This window comes from Theobroma cacao, chromosome 9 (assembly GCF_000208745.1).
Source record: "Theobroma cacao cultivar B97-61/B2 chromosome 9, Criollo_cocoa_genome_V2, whole genome shotgun sequence".
Lineage (NCBI taxonomy): Eukaryota > Viridiplantae > Streptophyta > Magnoliopsida > Malvales > Malvaceae > Theobroma > Theobroma cacao.
Window position 1 is genome coordinate 1,726,538 of NC_030858.1, and position 18,097 is coordinate 1,744,634.

Sequence of the window (18,097 nt, forward strand, 5' to 3'; positions counted from 1 at the left end):
GATACAAATGAAACTAGGAACTAAGAAAGACTGAAAGTGTCAATTTCTCAAGCTACTATTCCATCAATGGGGAAAAAGGACATGGAGAAAGAATTCCAAAAAGGATGCTGTCATCAATTTCAACCAGAAATCAAATGTAGCAATAGAGAATAAATTACATAATGATACAGACTCTCATAAAGAGAGGTAGACTTATGCCATTGTCACCGTCTTTTGTTCAAGAATCAGCATCAACTGTCTCATATACATGACCCAAGGGGGTATGCATCAAACCCAAATTCCCCATCCATCAACGCTGTCTCATTATTTTGTCCCTGCATCTCAGATACAGTCAATTTAAAGAATCTATGCTCATAAAGAATAAGTATATATTTAACAAATACAAAAGGATTACCTAACCAAGGCTAAAAGTAAACCAGGTTCAGTCACAATAATTTTTCCTACATTTTCAAGGAAATTAAATAGTCTTAACCAGAGACAAATTAGTCCTCACTTACTTTTCCAAATGCCAATTACTGCTAGTTAGATCCTGGGATAGCAAGAATGCCATCCCTTGTACTTCTAGAGACTCAAAAACTTATCATGTATATAACTTGTCATGTAGAGAAATGAACATTTTCACAATTTTTAAGAATGCACGATTTTCACCATTTGGCACTAATTGTTATAGTTAACTAATGGAGAAGGAAAATATAAGCATGGGGAAGGAGCGTAATACTTGTCAAGGCAATATAAGCTCTATATCTGTATCTAATCTATGCCAAACTTCGTACTCCTAACTATTGTGCTTACCGTGCTTTATAGAGTCTCACATTCAACACCCAATTTAGACTATGACACGGACAAGAAAACGAAAACATCAAAAATGAAACTACTGAGGCAAAGGAAGTTCTCTTGTCATACCTGTTTGATCATGGAACTCATTATATCCTCCAAGGATTCAAAATTATTTTGACTGAAACCACTTTGTGGCTTTGTCTGCTCGAAGAGATAGTCCTCATTGGACCTCAATTTTGCGTCAAAAGCTGATTTCTCACCCTCAGGGTGCTGAACAACATAAGGAGCATCACCACTTAACTGACTGAACAAAGAGACATCAGTCCTTTTACTGGTGACGGCATTACTTTGGTCCATCATAGCACCACTTGCAGAAATGAGGGAGTCCAGCCTGCTAAATGAATTATTTAAATTTCCATTGTAATCATGTCTGCGGTCTCCCCACTGTTGCTTTGCCGTGTAACCCATATTCTGGATAACATTATTATTTAGGCCAACTTGGCACTGCATGTCTCCTCTAGAGTCATCCAAACGTGCTGAATTTGCCATGGAAGAAGAAAGATCAATAGGGCTGTTACTAACATGAGAGCTCGTCCAAGAGAGATTTTCCTGCAAATTATTAGGTGGCAACTGCTCGTGATTGAAAGCTTCACTTGTTGACAATGAACTTGATGGGAAACTGGATAATTGAACTGCGCCCTGCCAGTTTTCACTGCATCTACCATGATCAAGAAAATTAGAAGAACCACGAACACCCATGTCAAATGATTCCTGATTCAGTGATGCCACACCATGAGATGATTGATTTCCAAATGAACCACTAGTGTGTGTCTGTTGTGTGTTTGCTTGTAACAACAAAGGGTTGCCTGAGGCAGTAGATAGAGAATTGCTTGAGCTACCACCTGGCACTCTGGCATCAAAGAAGTTAGTGGCAACACCAAAAACATTTGGATCATTAACACGATTAAATTCTCCAAAGTGGTTAGTGGACTTGTTCTGTGACAGCTGGTTGAGCTCTATTGAGGTTGGGATCCCTTGAAACAAAGTTCCATTTTGATTTTGGTTTGCAGGCAACACAGCTGGCTGAATCTTCCCAAGACCATTGATAGAATTGTTCAAGGTTTGAGAATGTCCCTGTTGAATGACACCAGAAGAAATCCCACGTAGGCTTAAAGCAGCTGAGGAGTTCAGTCTACCAAACATTCCAGCCGGTTGGTACGAGGATAGAGAAGCACTCGAAAGCCTTCCAGGTCCAGTCAATGTGCGAAAATCTCCAAAGCCATCTAGTGAACTCATGCGCAAGTAAGAGGGATCTTTACTGCCTAATGCAGCAGCCATGTTTGCTTGCTGAGTTGCAACACTGCTGAGTCGTTTCAGGTAAAGCCTATATTTCTGCAAGACATCATAAGACATTAAACCTAAAGAAGTGACAAGTACCCAGTCACTGCACATTTTTATAAGAGGTCCTGATTCAAGTGCCTGAATTTTTCCCAGTGTATGGTCCAGCCTAGCTCTTACCAGCTTGAATTGGAGTTGCAATAAATTCACAAACTATGAGTTGATCTTACAATGGAGTAGAACAGTAAAGAAACTCTCTCTCTTATAAACTAGTACAGCCAATTAAATAGGAGACAATAACGAGCCTATGGTAAGTGAAGCTTTTTCACTTACCAGATTTGCTATTGTATTTTATTCAGCTATTCTCAATAGAGTATCCAATTTTCTTCAGAACCAGCAACCTCTTAACTAGATCCCATGCATACTTATAACCTTAACATGTATACTACTAATTGATAATTGTTCCAAGGGCAATATATAAGAATCTATAATGCAGATGGTAAAGAACAGAGGAAAGTGGCTTACCTGTAGATGGCTTGCTACATTTTCCCTTGTAAGTCCTTCAACATTCATCAGGTCCAGAATTTTCTTTGGAACGGCCTCTGCATTTGAATAAAAAGAAAAGGGAAACTAAAATTAGAAATGCAGTTGGGCATGAGGATTACTGTGTCAGAAATATAAGACACTAATCTCAACATCAGAAAACTCACTGTCAAGACCCAATTGGTTGACAGCTGCAACAAACTTCCTATGCAGCTCTACAGACCAAACAACTCGAGGCTTCTTCTGAGTTGAAGGGTCATCATTCTCATGTCCATTATCTTCACCCTCTTCTTCCTCATCTTCACTTTGGTCCTTTCGCTTCTTATTGACCTTTTGGTCAGAACTGCCTGTTGATGTTTGACCGAATTCTCCATTTCCTGCCCGAGCCTTATCTTGATTTGGGGCCTTAATTTGATCCTTAGAGTCAGTTTTCTTTCTTCTAACCACATGTTGCCATATGTTTTTTAGCTCCTCAATGCGAACAGGCTTCAATAAGTAGTCACAAGCACCATGGGTAATCCCCTTCATTACAAGCTTGGTATCACTGTGAGCTGACAACACTGGAATTCATTAAGAAGAAAGAAATTATGTTAAATAAATTCTGAAACAATTATAATCTTTTGCTCAATTTAGAAAACCTAGAATAATTACAATTTTAGAAAATTACTAAACTTGAACCTTTAAAGGGAATGAAGAGTCACAAAAAGAAAATTCATTCATTCCACAAATAATTCAAAGGAAAAAGGGGGGAAAAGCAAAAACAAATGAGTATCATCCAGTGCTATAAATGGAAAAAGGGTAAATGCTTACTGATTACAGGTAGGTCCATTTCAAGCCCCACAAGCTCAAGAAGCTTAAAGCCATCCATATCAGGCATATTAACATCACTGATAACCAAGTCATATTTGTTTCTGTTTTCCCTCAACATTTTGAGGGCTGTAATTGCCTGATTGGTGGTAGTAACTGCACACAAACAAAAAAAAAAACCATAAATGACATGTCAAAAGGAAGCCTCCAGGTCCTAACAATGTTAAGAGTCAAAACTTGCATACTACAATTATAAAGATCCAAATCAAATTCACACTGCAAAGCACAATAGACAGATCTCCCTGACAGAAATAGTATCTAAACCAACCACACCATAAACCCAAAGAGAAGACACATCAAAACAATTTAAGCAACATTTTTTTTAGAACAAAAACGAAACCTTGAATTAAAGCTTGAGAACAACAGAACGGTAAACAGATAACTTATCAGAGTGAATTTCTAATTCAAAATAAAACTTTTAGCAAAAAAAAAAATGATAATTTCACGAGAATTCAAAAGAAAAAAAAAAGAAAGAGAAACAACTAACCGTGATATTGACATTTACGAAGCAGATTTTCCAAAACTTTGAGGCAAATAGGGTCATCATCAACTGCTAAAACACGCATACCAAGTGGAAACCAGTCCTTGCCGCCATCTTCACCATTAGAACCACCCATTTTCTCCTCCACAGCCATTGATAAAATAAGCAATTGAAACCACCCAGGTAAGAAAACAGAGATCACAGAACCAAAGTTTTCAATCTTTGTAAGTTTATCCACTGTTGATCAAAACTTCAAAATAAACCCAGATAGCCAAAACCCCTAAAAAGCAAAAAAATTATATAAAAAAAAGTACGAAGACAACGATTGAGAGTGAGAGAGAATTGGAAGCCTGAAACCGTGAAAAAAGGAGAGAGCTTTGCAAGTAAAAGCTGTACAAAGGGACAATGATGTTGATAGCCAAAACAGAGCTGAGATGTTTCAACCCTCCAAACAAACAGAAACCTTTTCTTCTTTTAATCTTTTGGGTGCAACACTCTCGTCCTTTCTCCTTCTCGGTCTGTTTTGTGTTTTTTTTTTTTAAAGTTTCTGTTTCAATTCTCTCTCTCTCTCCTCTGTATTTGTCTTTAGCTTTTTCTTGTCAACTGAACAGAGCATCCTTTTTTTATTTTATTATTTATTTATTTCTATATTTTTTTGCAACCCTATTTTTCCAAAGAAATAATATCGTGGAAACGTTATCAAATCCACCATAAATAGACCTTACCATTTCTGCCGCATGATTCAATCAATTATGAAATCTCGACCGTCCTTTTAGATTTAGCTAAAACGAATAAAATATTAATGTCTATTTGTGTCTAATATAAACCTTTTTAAAGGTAATCCTTCCTTATGCAGTCTTTTAACCTTTTTGGTCAAGAAGGATCGATGTTAATTATTTCATAACATTTTGATGTAAATAATTAATAATAAAAAAATCGATATGAACTATTTTACATTTTTAATGAATAATTATACTTTATTTAAAAATAAATCAAACAAAATTTAGGAATAAAAATGAGAAAAATGATATAATTATTTCCTTTAACATAATTTTTCATGTTTAAGTCTGGATTTATTTCTTTAGCTAGACTTTTAAATATTTCAAATTTTAAAATTTAAAAATTAATTACAAAAGAGGGCTATATTTACTAAAGATGGTCAGCAAGAAAATCTAAACTAATTATTATGATAATTATTTAGTATCTTTAAATACTAATTGGCCTTATTTTGGGAAGCTAGTTATAACCTTCTTTGGCTTAAATTATTTCCTTTAATAGTCCCATGATTTGCTTCAAGAATTTCCATGTTTAAACTCAAGCTCGTTAAAAGACAGTTCGGTCCTTCATTTTTGTAGTATCTGAAGAAGTTTATCAAATGTATAATTGTCATTTTATAATCAAAGCATTCGAAAAATAGCAACTACCATTGCATCTAAAATCAAATTTTGTCAATTCGTTATATACTCATAATACATCAAATATAAATCCTTCAAAAAGAATTTTCGATTTTATTTTAAAGTTGTGTATCCAAATTAAACCTCTTCAAATTAATCAAGGATGCAACATTGCTTATAGTAAAATGAGAATCCATGCACAAAAATGCTTTCATTTTTTGCCATTGATAATTGTCCCAAGCTAAATCAATTTTTATAATCATGTAAAAAATTTAGAAACTCTACAAAGTATTGTATCTGAATATTCGATTTAAGTATAAGTTATATCTACTAAATTAAATGAATACACAATTATTCTCTAATGGCTTGCTATACTCATAGTTATCAATATTATATGATATACGTTACGTACTATACAATCCGTTATAATATTAATGAAAAATAATACCTATCGATATATTTTATCGTTTTAATAAAGTATTGCACGCACAACATGAGTACGATACGAAACGATATAGTTATTTCATCAAATTATTAAAAATTTATTTATTTATTTATTTTCAATTGAAACATAATAAATTATTTTTTTATGAGTTTTAATCTTTAAGACTTAAATTTTAGACAAAAATTATTAAAAAAATCAGATTCTCTTTTTGACTTCAACATGTTATTTTTTAAAATTTTTAATCAATAAATTAACATGAAAAATCAGATTTTAATCTTTTTAAAATTCAAATAAAGTTAAATAGAAAAAAATATCATAAAAAAAAACCAAATTCTTCACACAATCAATATAGTAGAAATGTGTGTTGTTTTGCTGCTTGATTTTTGTTATTGGCTAATCATGATCACATTCATTTGTTTAACCTCATAGTCAGTGATCTATCTCATTATATAACTCTCTCCAGCCCTAGCTACTCTATCTCCCTAAATATTTTTGTTACTAATAATTTTTAAATAATTAGTAGAAGTTGTAGGGACAATATATTTTATCAATATCATCATAAATTGATAATCATTTTAAAAAATAATATATTTTAGGTCTGAATACATTGCACGTTTTTCAAATCATTTTATTGATTGGTTTTGTTTATTCACCCTGTTTCCTCGTTTTCCACTCACTCCCCAATCATTTCATATTTTTTATTTATTTTCAAGGAAAAAATATTAAAAAATGGTGTTGAAATAATCCATTTTCCTTATAGTATAAGGTTGTAATTACGCGTATGACAGTAATAGCACTCAAAATGTTATAGCAAAAGATATAAAAAGTTGCATCCACGAAATACAATTTCAACATGTGCATTCATTAATTCTATTTTTTTTTCTTTCATTTTTCTCATGTGCTTTTATTTTAATTTAAATATGATCGTTGACTTTTTCTCATTTTTCAAGCATTAGATTTAAACACTCCTTTGAATTAAAATTATTTTGGCTTTCACTAATTCAAGAAAATACCATTGCTGAATTTTACCCGAAAATAAAAAATTCTAACAAAGTATTTATTATTTCTGAAATACTTAAATCCGAAACTTTATTATTTGATTGAATATTCGAATATTATAAATATATGATTTTATACTCTAATATCGTGTCATTATTTATAATTGTGTTCAAATAATAATTTTATTATCAAAACAATATTTAAATTTGATTGTAAAATATTATAATCTTATTTAATTGGATTGATGAGATTAATAATATATAATAATATTCGTTTATGAAATATTCATCCAACCCTCTAATTAAAATCCCATATTTCAACATTTAAATATCAAATTTATAGTAAAATTCAAAGAAGGGGGTTGATTCCCACGCAATAAAAAAGGAGAGTAAGAAAGGGGAATAGGTCAGCGCGTCCCCAGACGAAAAGTACCAAAGAGAAGTACACTTTTTTCTTATTTTTAATTTTTGGGCTCTATCGTGGGTAAGACAGGGCCAGTCCGGCTTTTAAAGGCCGACACCTCCACGTTTCATCTTCCCATTGGCTAGACGGTCTAAAGATGGGACCCATGCTAGATTCCAGAGTCCAGAACCCAGAATGAAATGCAGCCTTTTTTGATAACGACACGTCGGTCGCAGGATATCAGAGATAGGGACTTGCTGGGTATTCGGAACTTTGTGGGCTCCACCATCATATGTATTTATCAAGCAAAACTGCACCAGCACCTACTGGATTGCCTTTTACGCTTTGACCCCCCCTGCCGTTGCTTCTCTCCCTTTCGCATTTCGGCTGGGGATAAGATTAAGTACCATAGAATTTGATGCTATTACACTCGTTCATACAGGATTATGATGTTTTGTAATTAATTAATTTGAATATAATTTTCACTTTAAATTATTTTTTATGAGTTAATTTTAATTTATTAATTTAATTGTTATTAATAATAGACATAAAAATTAATTTAATTTTTTTTATTTTAACTTCAAGTTTGAATCCAGTTTTGTTAAAGAAACTCATGTTATTTATAATTTAATATGTCAAGTTTGAATTTCTTATGCGTGTTAATAATTGTGTTCGAGTATTAAAAGTTAATTTTTAACTGAATTTAGGGAAGATATGAGTAATTAAATTTAAATTGAATTTGAGCAATTCGAGTGCTTCAAAATTAACAAAATTAGGTGTAAAATTCTAATTTGAGTGACTTTAAGTTATACATAATCTTTTGTCATAACGTTAAATTTATTTTAATGATGTATAGAGAATAATAGTTTGTTTATATAAGATTATACATCTAATTATAGATCTTGAGTTTAACATAAGGTTATTGTTAGGAAGTGAAATGAGTGATTTATTTACCTAGTGGGACTATGCAAGTATTGGGAGTTTGGGGCAAACATGATCTATTTCATGTGAACTTCAAATCACCTCAAGTTAATAAAATAAAATAAAAATCATAGCTTAAGAATGGTAACGAAATATTAAAGGTCATATCATCATAATTAACAATCCATTAGTTAGATGCCATCTAGCTAATAAAAGTATTTAGAGCCAACAAGGTGAGACATGTGTTATGTGATTCAAGCAAGTTGCTTAATGATTAATTAATACTTTAATGTCCATGACCCAAGATCCTTGACAAAATTTGGTTGCCATCCAGCTAAATACAGCAATGCTACCTTTGATGGAACATATTTTTTGAGCCCCATGTGGTCTATTCTTTCTTTCAAAGTCACTGTTCATTTGGCTTTGTTGATCACCTTCCAAAAACTCTCCAACCCCATTCGGGATATGTATCAGGGGCAATTCGGAATCAAACGGAAACAGTGTAATTTAGATATATATGGTGGTTGGATTAGCCTCCAATTTAGGAAGTGAGGGGCTGCTGTTTGACTTGATGATTGAAAGCATCGAAAGTAAGGGGGAAAGAAAGAAGAAAGTGACAAGTTATTTGCTCGTGGAAATGGGATTCATATCCCGAGAGTTAAATTCTTGTTTTGAAATATTTGACGCGATTAGTTCGGGTTTACTTTAATGTTATTTTGTGATGAAATCATCATTCTTTTTTCAAAAGATTAACTTAATAGGATATGCAGTATAATGCTTATAAAACTTTCAAAATTTTTTTTACTTGTCTGATTTGAAATTGAAATATCTTATTTACTTTTTTTAAAACGCGTGACATTATTCATATCAATATCTATTTAAAAAGCAACAATGGGTGTTTAATCAACTATCATGATGGAAATTAGAAGTAAGTTTAACAACATGGTATGGACACCAAGTTGATAAAAGGTGTAAACCATGAGGTTGAGGGAGTTGATTCAGAGCCAGGAACATGATTTTATGATGGGATTAGGGGAAGGGGGGGGGGGGGGGGGTGGGTCTGAATCACACTTAGACTCAATTTCATTGAACAAGCTTGGCCCCAGTCCCCTGAGTAATCAGACTCCACCTCTTATTTTTTTAATTAGTCTTTCAACAGCATGGATATAATTCCAAGCTGTCCAATGGGAGGCTTGTGAGATTTGTAAAAGCAAAAACTATGAGACAGATTTTGGTTTTCAATTCACTTTAATCAAACAATGAATAAAGCATTCTAGTGGTCCACATGAGTGGTGATGCACTTCATATATGTAGTATGGCCCTGATAATGATCCCCACAAAGTTAATTATCCTAATGTCTCTTTTTAATAAGATCGAAATTAAATTTCTCGTAAATTTTATAATTTAGAAACTGTTTCGCGGAACATATGATTAAAAAAAATTATTATTTTTAAATATGGGTACAGGCATACCAAATAGTCCAACACTATGTATCTTAAATGAATACTACAACTTCAAGCCTAACAAAAGCTTGAAGTTTACTGGGATGGAATGGAATATCCCAAAATCTTCAACTCTCAATTCATATCTATCATTTTCCAAATTAGAATCAGCATATATAACATAACAAGAACCATTAATTAGTAGAAGAAAAACAAAAAGAAAGGTGAACTTTAAACTAACTTGTTTGGTGGGGAAAAAGTGGATTATGTGAACAAATCATCAAACACTTGAATGCCCATTACATTGCTGTGGAGGGAAAGCTCTTTTATTGGAGAAATGAAATCCATGTGGCTCGAAATTTCAATATATAATAATGGTTTTGGCTTCATAAAAGTTTGAGAAGTTGGTGATCATGCATAAGGATTTTGGCTAACTCTCTCTCTCTCTCTCCAACTTAGTGGATGATGGTGAGAGTTTTAACGTTTAAACAAAGGGTTTCTTTTTTCAAAGTGGAAAGTACTCTTTGTATATATTATTTCAAAAGGATTCTCACATGGGTTTCTTAAGGAAACAAAAAAGATTCATTCCACATAATACAGATGGAAAACAGCCAACAAGCTTCACACCCAACTAATCAAACAATTATAATTAAGCTACCTGCAGACACCTCCCATTGCTGATATCTGAAGGGTACCCATTGCTTGGTTTGAAGCTTCATTTGCTGATTTGGGGGGTTTTGACACCAATTTCTTATTTCAAATACTTGCAGTTGGAGACATGAATCCCCCATTAAACATGTTATGTTCCCTTCCCTTTTATCATGACTATGTCTTATTTTGGTCTGTTAAGACTTTTTAGCCGTTTTGCCTCTCTTTTTTTTTTTTATCCCCTTATTTGTATTCATTGATGTTGGAGATTCTATTGTTTTTGCTTTCTCTTTTTGTTTGCATATGTTTCCAAACTTCCATGTTCCCTGGTGTAGGAATTTCTCGCACACTTTGTGCTGCTTTTGGTTCTTTCTTTTGTTGACTATCTATGGTCTATTTGGGAGGATAAAGTTTGTGATACCCATAAAGCAATTTTTAACCTTTACTCACTCATAAATTTCATGTAACTTTTTCATCATTAACCTAATGAAAATGTAATTACAGTAATATTTAATACTAATTGTCCTTATCTTGTATACGTGACAGAATTAGAATTCATAGTCACTAATTACTGATTCTTAATTCTCGATTGTCTATCAATACCAAAATCATAAAAAATTAAATAAAAACATTTTTTCAATTCATGAACAAAGAGAAATCTTTCATGCTAGTCTTAATAGGTAGGAAAACAACTCAGCCTAAATAAAGCCTAAGCCTCATAGCTTAAAAAAGAACCAAACAATGCATTTTACTATTGTTTATTATGTCATTTTCATCAAAATTTTCTACTAAAAACATGTCATATGTTTGATTAAAAATAGGAATTTAGAAATAAATATCTCACTCTAACCTTATATTGTTGGATCTGCCCAATAAATATTGTCTCCACAAGAATATTCTGTCCAGGGAGGCTTCCTAGGAGCTTCCATCTCAATGTAGCATCAGTATAATGTTTATAAACCTTATAATAAAGTAATTATAATGATTAGATTGGGGACATTGCCTTTTCCCTAAAGGTTAACAAACAACCCTTCTCTCTAAATGTATTTTGACGTGAATTAAGTCAAAATCGAGTTTGTTTTAATATCACCAACAACGAAATCATTACTTTTTCTCTAAAAAGATTATTCGATAGAGTATGCAAAAGCCACAACGTCTCAAGACCTCCTATATGTCCGATATAAGATTGAAACATCTCAATCTACATCTTTTGAAGAACCGTGTGTAACATTGAGACGTTGATAGCTGGTTATAAAAAATATATATATAATATTATTGAAAGGCCCTTTAAAATCCTGTTTAAAATTGTTGAGATATCAATGGGCAGTTTGGCATGTGTACCTTTGGGATGTAGATATTGCATATCTAGCTAGGTAGCTGTCATTTTGTTGTTCATGGATGAACACTTAAAAAGGAAAACTAAAACCAAAGACCTAGCTCAAATTTATTAAAGAATAAAAACCTTTTTTTTTTTTCTTTGTTCTTTTTCTTAACAAACATATTTGTTTAGCCAATTGACTCTTAAACTTTGCCCAACTACACAAAAAATAGTAAAAAAAAAAAAAAAAAACCTTTTGACACGTCTAAAAGANAAAAAAATAGTAAAAAAAAAAAAAAAACCTTTGAATCAACAAGGAGTGCATCTCAATTTCAATGGTTTAGTTTTTAGTGGCTGGTTTTCATTTGGGCCCCATGTGATTGTGGGCAACATGTTTACAAATCACCATTCAAGCTGCCAACAGGTATTGCATCAGGAAAGGCCGTCATTGTTAATGGGTTGGGCCCTGATTTTCAGGATTTGGGTAGAATTACAAGATTTGGGTCCATCTTGAATGGAGGTTTGGATCATGGGTCCATGGGTGTTTCCTCCTTCACCAAGGTTTTGGTGAAACTTTTATCAAGAAGAGAAAACTGTAGTATCATGGGAAAAATACAGGACATGGATGAAATTGAAGCTGGTATTTATCCATAATTAGACAAAAACATAAAAGGTACAGAAGTCGGATAAACAAATTGAATCTAATATGAAACTGAAGTAACGTAATCCACCTATTTCCCTTTTTTCTTTTCTAAATGTTTGATAGTTTTTACATAGACAAACTGTCACAAGTGAAACCCAGACCTAGAAGCATGTTCTCTGGGATTTTCTGATGGAACACTTATGGCCACAAGAAAGAGCAAGAACTCCCTACCCACATAAATGGTTCAAAAACAGGATCTGGATCAAAAAGACTACATATATATCTATGATTCCTATCAGTTCACAATCTCCGAGAAACAGATCAAGCACAACAACCTTGGCTGCCAGTCATTGGGTCCATGAAGCAGGCTAGCCAGTAGATCAATTCTGGGAGCTGGTCTTCAAAATTACAATGGAAACTACCTGTTCCAACTCACTCCTTTTTCGGTACAGCTACCTTTTTCTTAAATCTCAAGCATTTATTGTGTTTAGATTCTGTGAGACTGGGGGTAGAGGTAAGTTGTTTTGTTGGTTTTGTAATGGATATCTTCTCCATCGCATTTATGAATTTGCGTAGATGCTTAATGTACTCTGGATAAGTTTCAAGGTTGCAATGGCCGCCACCCTTGACCCACAAAGGATCATATTTTTCCTTGGAAAGTTCCCACAATCGCTTTCCATGAGACCAATCAACAATGTCATCATTTGTACCCTGCAAGCGTTGATCAACAAATATGCATCAATGATGCCTGAGATTAAATTAGAAGAACCTTAGCTCATATGCAACTGGAGGATAATACTACCAAAAGTTCTAACAGTTTTTCCTTATTGAGAGTATCTAGGAGGATTACACAACATGATAAAACTTATTAGATCTATTCAATATGAAACATATCAAAGTGAAATACTATATCAAACCTAACAGGGAATTTGCTGATATTAACTAAATGTGAGTGCTAATGGTCTTCTGTCTACAAGACGGATTTCCACAAATTGAAGGAAATATGACTAAAGAAATTAACCAAAATAATTAAATAGAAGAAAAGATACTTACATGTATAACTAGAACTGGACAGTTGACCCGCCGTATTTTGTCTATATTCTGTAAATATTTGGAAAGAGCTTCCTCAATACAAACCAAATCATTTAAGCTTGCAGCAGAACGGAAGATTACAGGAACACCAAATCAAACTTACTTTGAAAATATCAAACCAAAATGTCATCTTGACAGGATACAAGACCCGTATGCCTGAAAGGATGGCACTATGAAGAACAACTCCTCTTAGTCTCTGTAAATGAGAAGCCAAGTGCAGAGTCGGCCCACTTCCAACAGATTGGCCATACACTATCAAGTCTTCCTGTTTAACTCCATATTCCTTCTTCAAGCAATTGTACACTGCTTCGATGTCATAATATGTGTTGAGCTCAGTTGGCTAGTGCAATTGCAGAAAAAGCATATTATCAGTTATAAAATTAGTCAGGCAGGAAACGACTTGAATAAAGATTTGGCCAGCTAAGTTATCAGTCCTTTCCTTGATTCCAGTTATTTTTTTATTAGCTAAAAACCTGTTCATAGAAAATTTTCAAGCAATTTGAGTTGATCCAAAGTGTTGTAAGCCCTCAAAACAAAGAGAGATACAAGAAAATACAAATGCAGACAATCTCAAAGATTCATTTACCTTGCCAGATGATGCTCCATATCCTGAATAATCATAACTGCAAAACAAAAGCAAAAAGATAAAGTTAATAATAGAGGAAGATTCTTAGTCAATGTTATCACATCACAGCCACATCTGACAGATTCTACCCTGAGAAAATTATGTTAGCTAATAGCTACGAATTTGGGTAAGCAGCTCCTTAGCGTTTTACATACAATTTGAAAGATAACTGGACCTCCTAATCTAGTCAGTAGTCACAGAGAAAAGAAAGTGATACTATCATGAAACATCACCAACAACCAAAATTTTCAATATTTAATTTTCCCTTTTTTTCTTTTGGTGGGAAAAAGGTATCTAAGAATTTATGCGTAGGACGAATGGAGCTGAAGCCATTTCATGACAGCTCTTGGAAAAAGAAGGCTAGCAAATATGAGAGCTCTGATGAAAACAAAAACATTAATCAAATTGAAAATTACTATCATAATTCTTCTAATTTTCATTTTACTTTTCTTTTCCATTGTAGTTTCAGATGCTAATTCCAGAGGGAGGAAGGAAAAGGAAAAGCTATAGCCGACCGACCTTCAATTGAAGCAATTATGGGCAGCACATCTAAAATTGGTTTTCTATAATAAATAAAGTTGACGAAAATAATGGTTCCCAAATATGCAAAGACAAAAAAGAAAACAAATTGAAAACTAAAAAAGAAGTTCCATACGACAAACACATGTTCCTCCAACAGGAAATTATGATAAGTCGCCACAGACAGAACACATCAACATAAGCAAAAACAAGTAACAACAACAGAACTACCGAACTCAGAATACATTAAACCAAAAACATAACGTTGGAAGAAGAAAAAGAATAACAAAGCAAAAACCAAAAACTGGTCTCAAACCAATATCAAAACAATTTATTTTTAAAAAAATAGCCCTTTTTGGGGGGGAAGGGAAGAGGGGGTGGAACCCCATTTCACCATAATCAAAATCCAAATAAAAGATGAAAGCCTATCTCCCAAATCAATCAAAAGCCAGAATAATAATAATAATAATAAAAACAAAACAAAACAATGAAACAAATAAAGGAAAGGTACCTCATAATATTGACACGGAGGTGGGCTCTGAGCTCAATGAAGAGTTCATGCATCTGGCCTAAGTCAGCAGCATTGCCATGGGAATACAAGAGCGTGAACCTGGCAAAAGGGTGTTTCCAAAAGGTTGCTACGATCTTATTGCCACCTTTGGTATCAAGCAAATGAACATCCATGTTCTTGTCAGCCGAGACCCCTGGCAAAACCAGCTTCCCATTTTCTTCGCTGTAAACATCGTACGTCGGTGGGTCTGGTGGAAAAAACGCAAACTTTGCAGCCACACTCGACGTCACATTCCCCATTTACAACCACACCAAAGAGAAGGAAAAACCCAGTTTTTCTAAATATGGAACTGGAAAACACATGCAATGAACATATGGGCAACAGCCTTTTTTTTGCTTGAAGGTATTGTTTTTGTTATGTTTCCTTGAGTTTTCACTTTGTGTTTTTGGTTTTGGCAAATTTTCTGTTTGTGGGGGAGTGGTTTTTGGGTTCTGGCCTCTCGGCTGATTGGTGGGTTATCTTTTTCTTTTCTTTTCTTCAGTTTTGTTTAATAGCATTTGGTTTTACTGGGGATGATGAAAAGCAAAAATCCAAAGGTGAAAAATCAAAGGGGATGGAAGAGAAAGGGAAATTGGATCCGATCTAAGCGGGTGAGCTGGAAGTGTTGCCGGAGAGGAACAGGGGCCTAGAAATATTAGCTAAGCTAGTAAGCTTGTTCGTTTTTTTTTCCCTTCCTTCCTCTTGTTTTATTGCTTTCAAGGGGCTTGGAAGCAATGGCTGGCTTCATGATGATCTGGCTTCTATTTTTTCACTGATTGACAACACCTTGTTTTGGGATACTATTTTTTGAAATATCCAATTTGCCCTTTCTTTATTACTTTAATTAATGCAAATTAAACAAAAACAAGAATATGATGCCAATTATACCCATAGATTCCTCTTTATTTATTTCTCTCATAATAACTCTGTCTAGGAATGTAAGCTTTTTTGTACTTAGCTAGTTGAGTTTAAATAAAGGGTTTAGGAGTTTATCTTTCATGAATTATCAGTAAGTAAATTCTATACACTATTTAAATAAATCAAATATTATTATTTCATTTATGAACTGACCTTATGTGATTAAATAATAATATATAAATTTTATAAACCGATAATATATCAAACATAAATCCCAAATCCGATAATACTAAGTCAACTTAATCCCTAAAACAAAAGATTTTTCAATCTTTTTGAGATGAAGAGTTTGGATGAAAATGGGAAGGGTGTTTTGGGCTTTTAAAGTGATTAGATTGAACGTTCCCTTTATCCAAAACAGCGGGTCGTTCCCTAAAATCTAGTGCCCTTAAAATATGCTCCTATAAATTATACTCAAAATTAAGGAAGATGGATGGATTAGTTGAGCAAAGAGGGCAAGAAGGAATTGTGGAAATGGAGGGCTGAGATTTGGTCAAAGGCTGGTGGGGGTGGGGATCTTTAGGAAGGGGGAGAAGATATCAGAGAAATTGTCAGAGTCAGACATTCCCCTTCTTTGCTTTGTTTCATCCCAAGTTTTTAACAAACAAAATGTCTTTCTGCAACTTTGACCATTTTTACCACAAATATTTTGTTTTCCACTCATTGGTCCTCCCCAAATTTACTACCCTTCCTCCCAATATTTACCCAAAAGGGTTGGGTCTTTATTGTTCAAGAATGGAAAAATCTTCATATTTTTTTCTCCTTTTTATTCATTTTTGTTGACATCAAAATTCAGTAAAGATATATTGTAAAGTCGTTGTCTAAAAAAACAAGTGGGTGTGCCTAGATTTAATAGATGGGTTGCACCAATTATTGAAGTTCATGTAATGTAGCATGTAAAGTTGTGCATTTTGTAGCTATTTTTCAAACATTACAAGATTTCCTAATAAAATGGACAGATCTATATTTCTATATGTACCATTGCTGTCAAACATAAATAAAAAAATTCTTTATCTTTTTATTATATTGAATTAAATTTTTATAGTGAATCAAATAAGTTATTATAAATTATAATTGATTAACTATAATTAATAAAATTTCACTTATCATTATATACTATGTAGTACTAATGTGATATAGTAGATAATAATATGGTATGTATATATGACATGATAATATTTGATTACACAATATTTTTTACTCTTTATATCAACGCGGTATTTTTCAAAGCATTATGTATTTGTAAAACAATATTTGTCACTCATGAGAGATGAGATGTTTGATTTTGATCTTCAATTCCTTTTTTAAAAAAAACTCTAAAATAGACAATAGGCAAATGATCATTAACTTTCTCATGTGCTATCCTTTAAACAGCAAGTTTGTAAGATTGAACTGAGGTTTTCTGCTGCCTTTTATGCACTAGAAATAAAATTCAATGAATGAGTTTAAACTATTTTAATTGAATTGTGAAAAGATTGAAGAATGAAGTTGAATAACTTGAACTGAAAAAGGGGTAATTAAGATTAAAAATATGAAAAATGGGGAATTTTTTTGGTGTGACGTTTTGGGTAGGTGGAGGAACAAAATTAATTGACTTTGTCTTTAGAAACAGTAGATCAGGGGACAGTGGTCCTTGGAAGTGGGGTGGGTGTGGGGGGTGGGGGGGACCTTCCTGTTATCATCCAGAACTAATAGAAAAATGAAGAGTTCGGAGAGACCTGATAAATGAACAAAAAGCATTCATTACAAGCCATAAAAATTATTGGTTCCCCATCTCCATAATCGACACTCAAAAAGGCTTAGTGCACACTGGACAGGAGAGCTTCTGCTACGTCTGCAACAAGATTTCTCGTTTCCATTGGCCAGGTTTTGATTACCCAGACCGTTTACAATTACGCAACAGGGCACAGTTCCATGCAGGAAGCCAAGATTACTTCGTCTAAAAACAGTTGTAATCACAACATTCACTATTGTAGATAGGATTATCATTCTCTGCAGTGATTTGTCAGGTCTTTTTAAACTCCTCCAACGGATTTATACGACTATCTTATATTCATTTAAGACATTGAATAATAATCCTAGTATATATTAGTACTAAGTTTTATGATTTTGGACCTCAATTATTGAGTTTGATACACTAAGCTCGTAATTATAGTTTGGAATAAGGAGTGAGATTCC

The 18,097-nt window shown here is 33.3% G+C and overlaps 2 protein-coding genes across 3 annotated transcripts; both read right to left on the minus strand.

Annotated features, from left to right (window-relative positions):
• On the minus strand, window positions 32-4,557 carry LOC18587881 (two-component response regulator ARR18). Of its 2 annotated transcripts, XM_018126598.1 has the most exons (7): window positions 4,403-4,557; window positions 4,013-4,286; window positions 3,469-3,621; window positions 2,826-3,218; window positions 2,641-2,717; window positions 904-2,169; window positions 96-314 (listed from the first exon to the last, which is right to left on the minus strand). In XM_018126598.1, the coding sequence occupies exons 2-7, from the start codon at window positions 4,158-4,160 to the stop codon at window positions 240-242; spliced, it is 2,112 nt and encodes a 703-aa protein (XP_017982087.1). In that variant the 5' UTR covers window positions 4,161-4,286; window positions 4,403-4,557; the 3' UTR covers window positions 96-239. The 2 variants fall into 2 exon arrangements, with proteins under 2 accessions (XP_007011983.2, XP_017982087.1); XM_007011921.2 differs by having other exon boundaries at window positions 32-314; window positions 4,013-4,557.
• Window positions 12,198-15,731, minus strand: LOC18587882 (protein ABHD17B). The gene is made up of 5 exons (XM_007011922.2): window positions 14,966-15,731; window positions 13,897-13,933; window positions 13,414-13,650; window positions 13,272-13,319; window positions 12,198-12,929 (listed from the first exon to the last, which is right to left on the minus strand). Exons 1-5 carry the CDS (start codon window positions 15,262-15,264, stop codon window positions 12,651-12,653), a joined length of 900 nt encoding a protein of 299 aa, XP_007011984.2. The 5' UTR covers window positions 15,265-15,731; the 3' UTR covers window positions 12,198-12,650.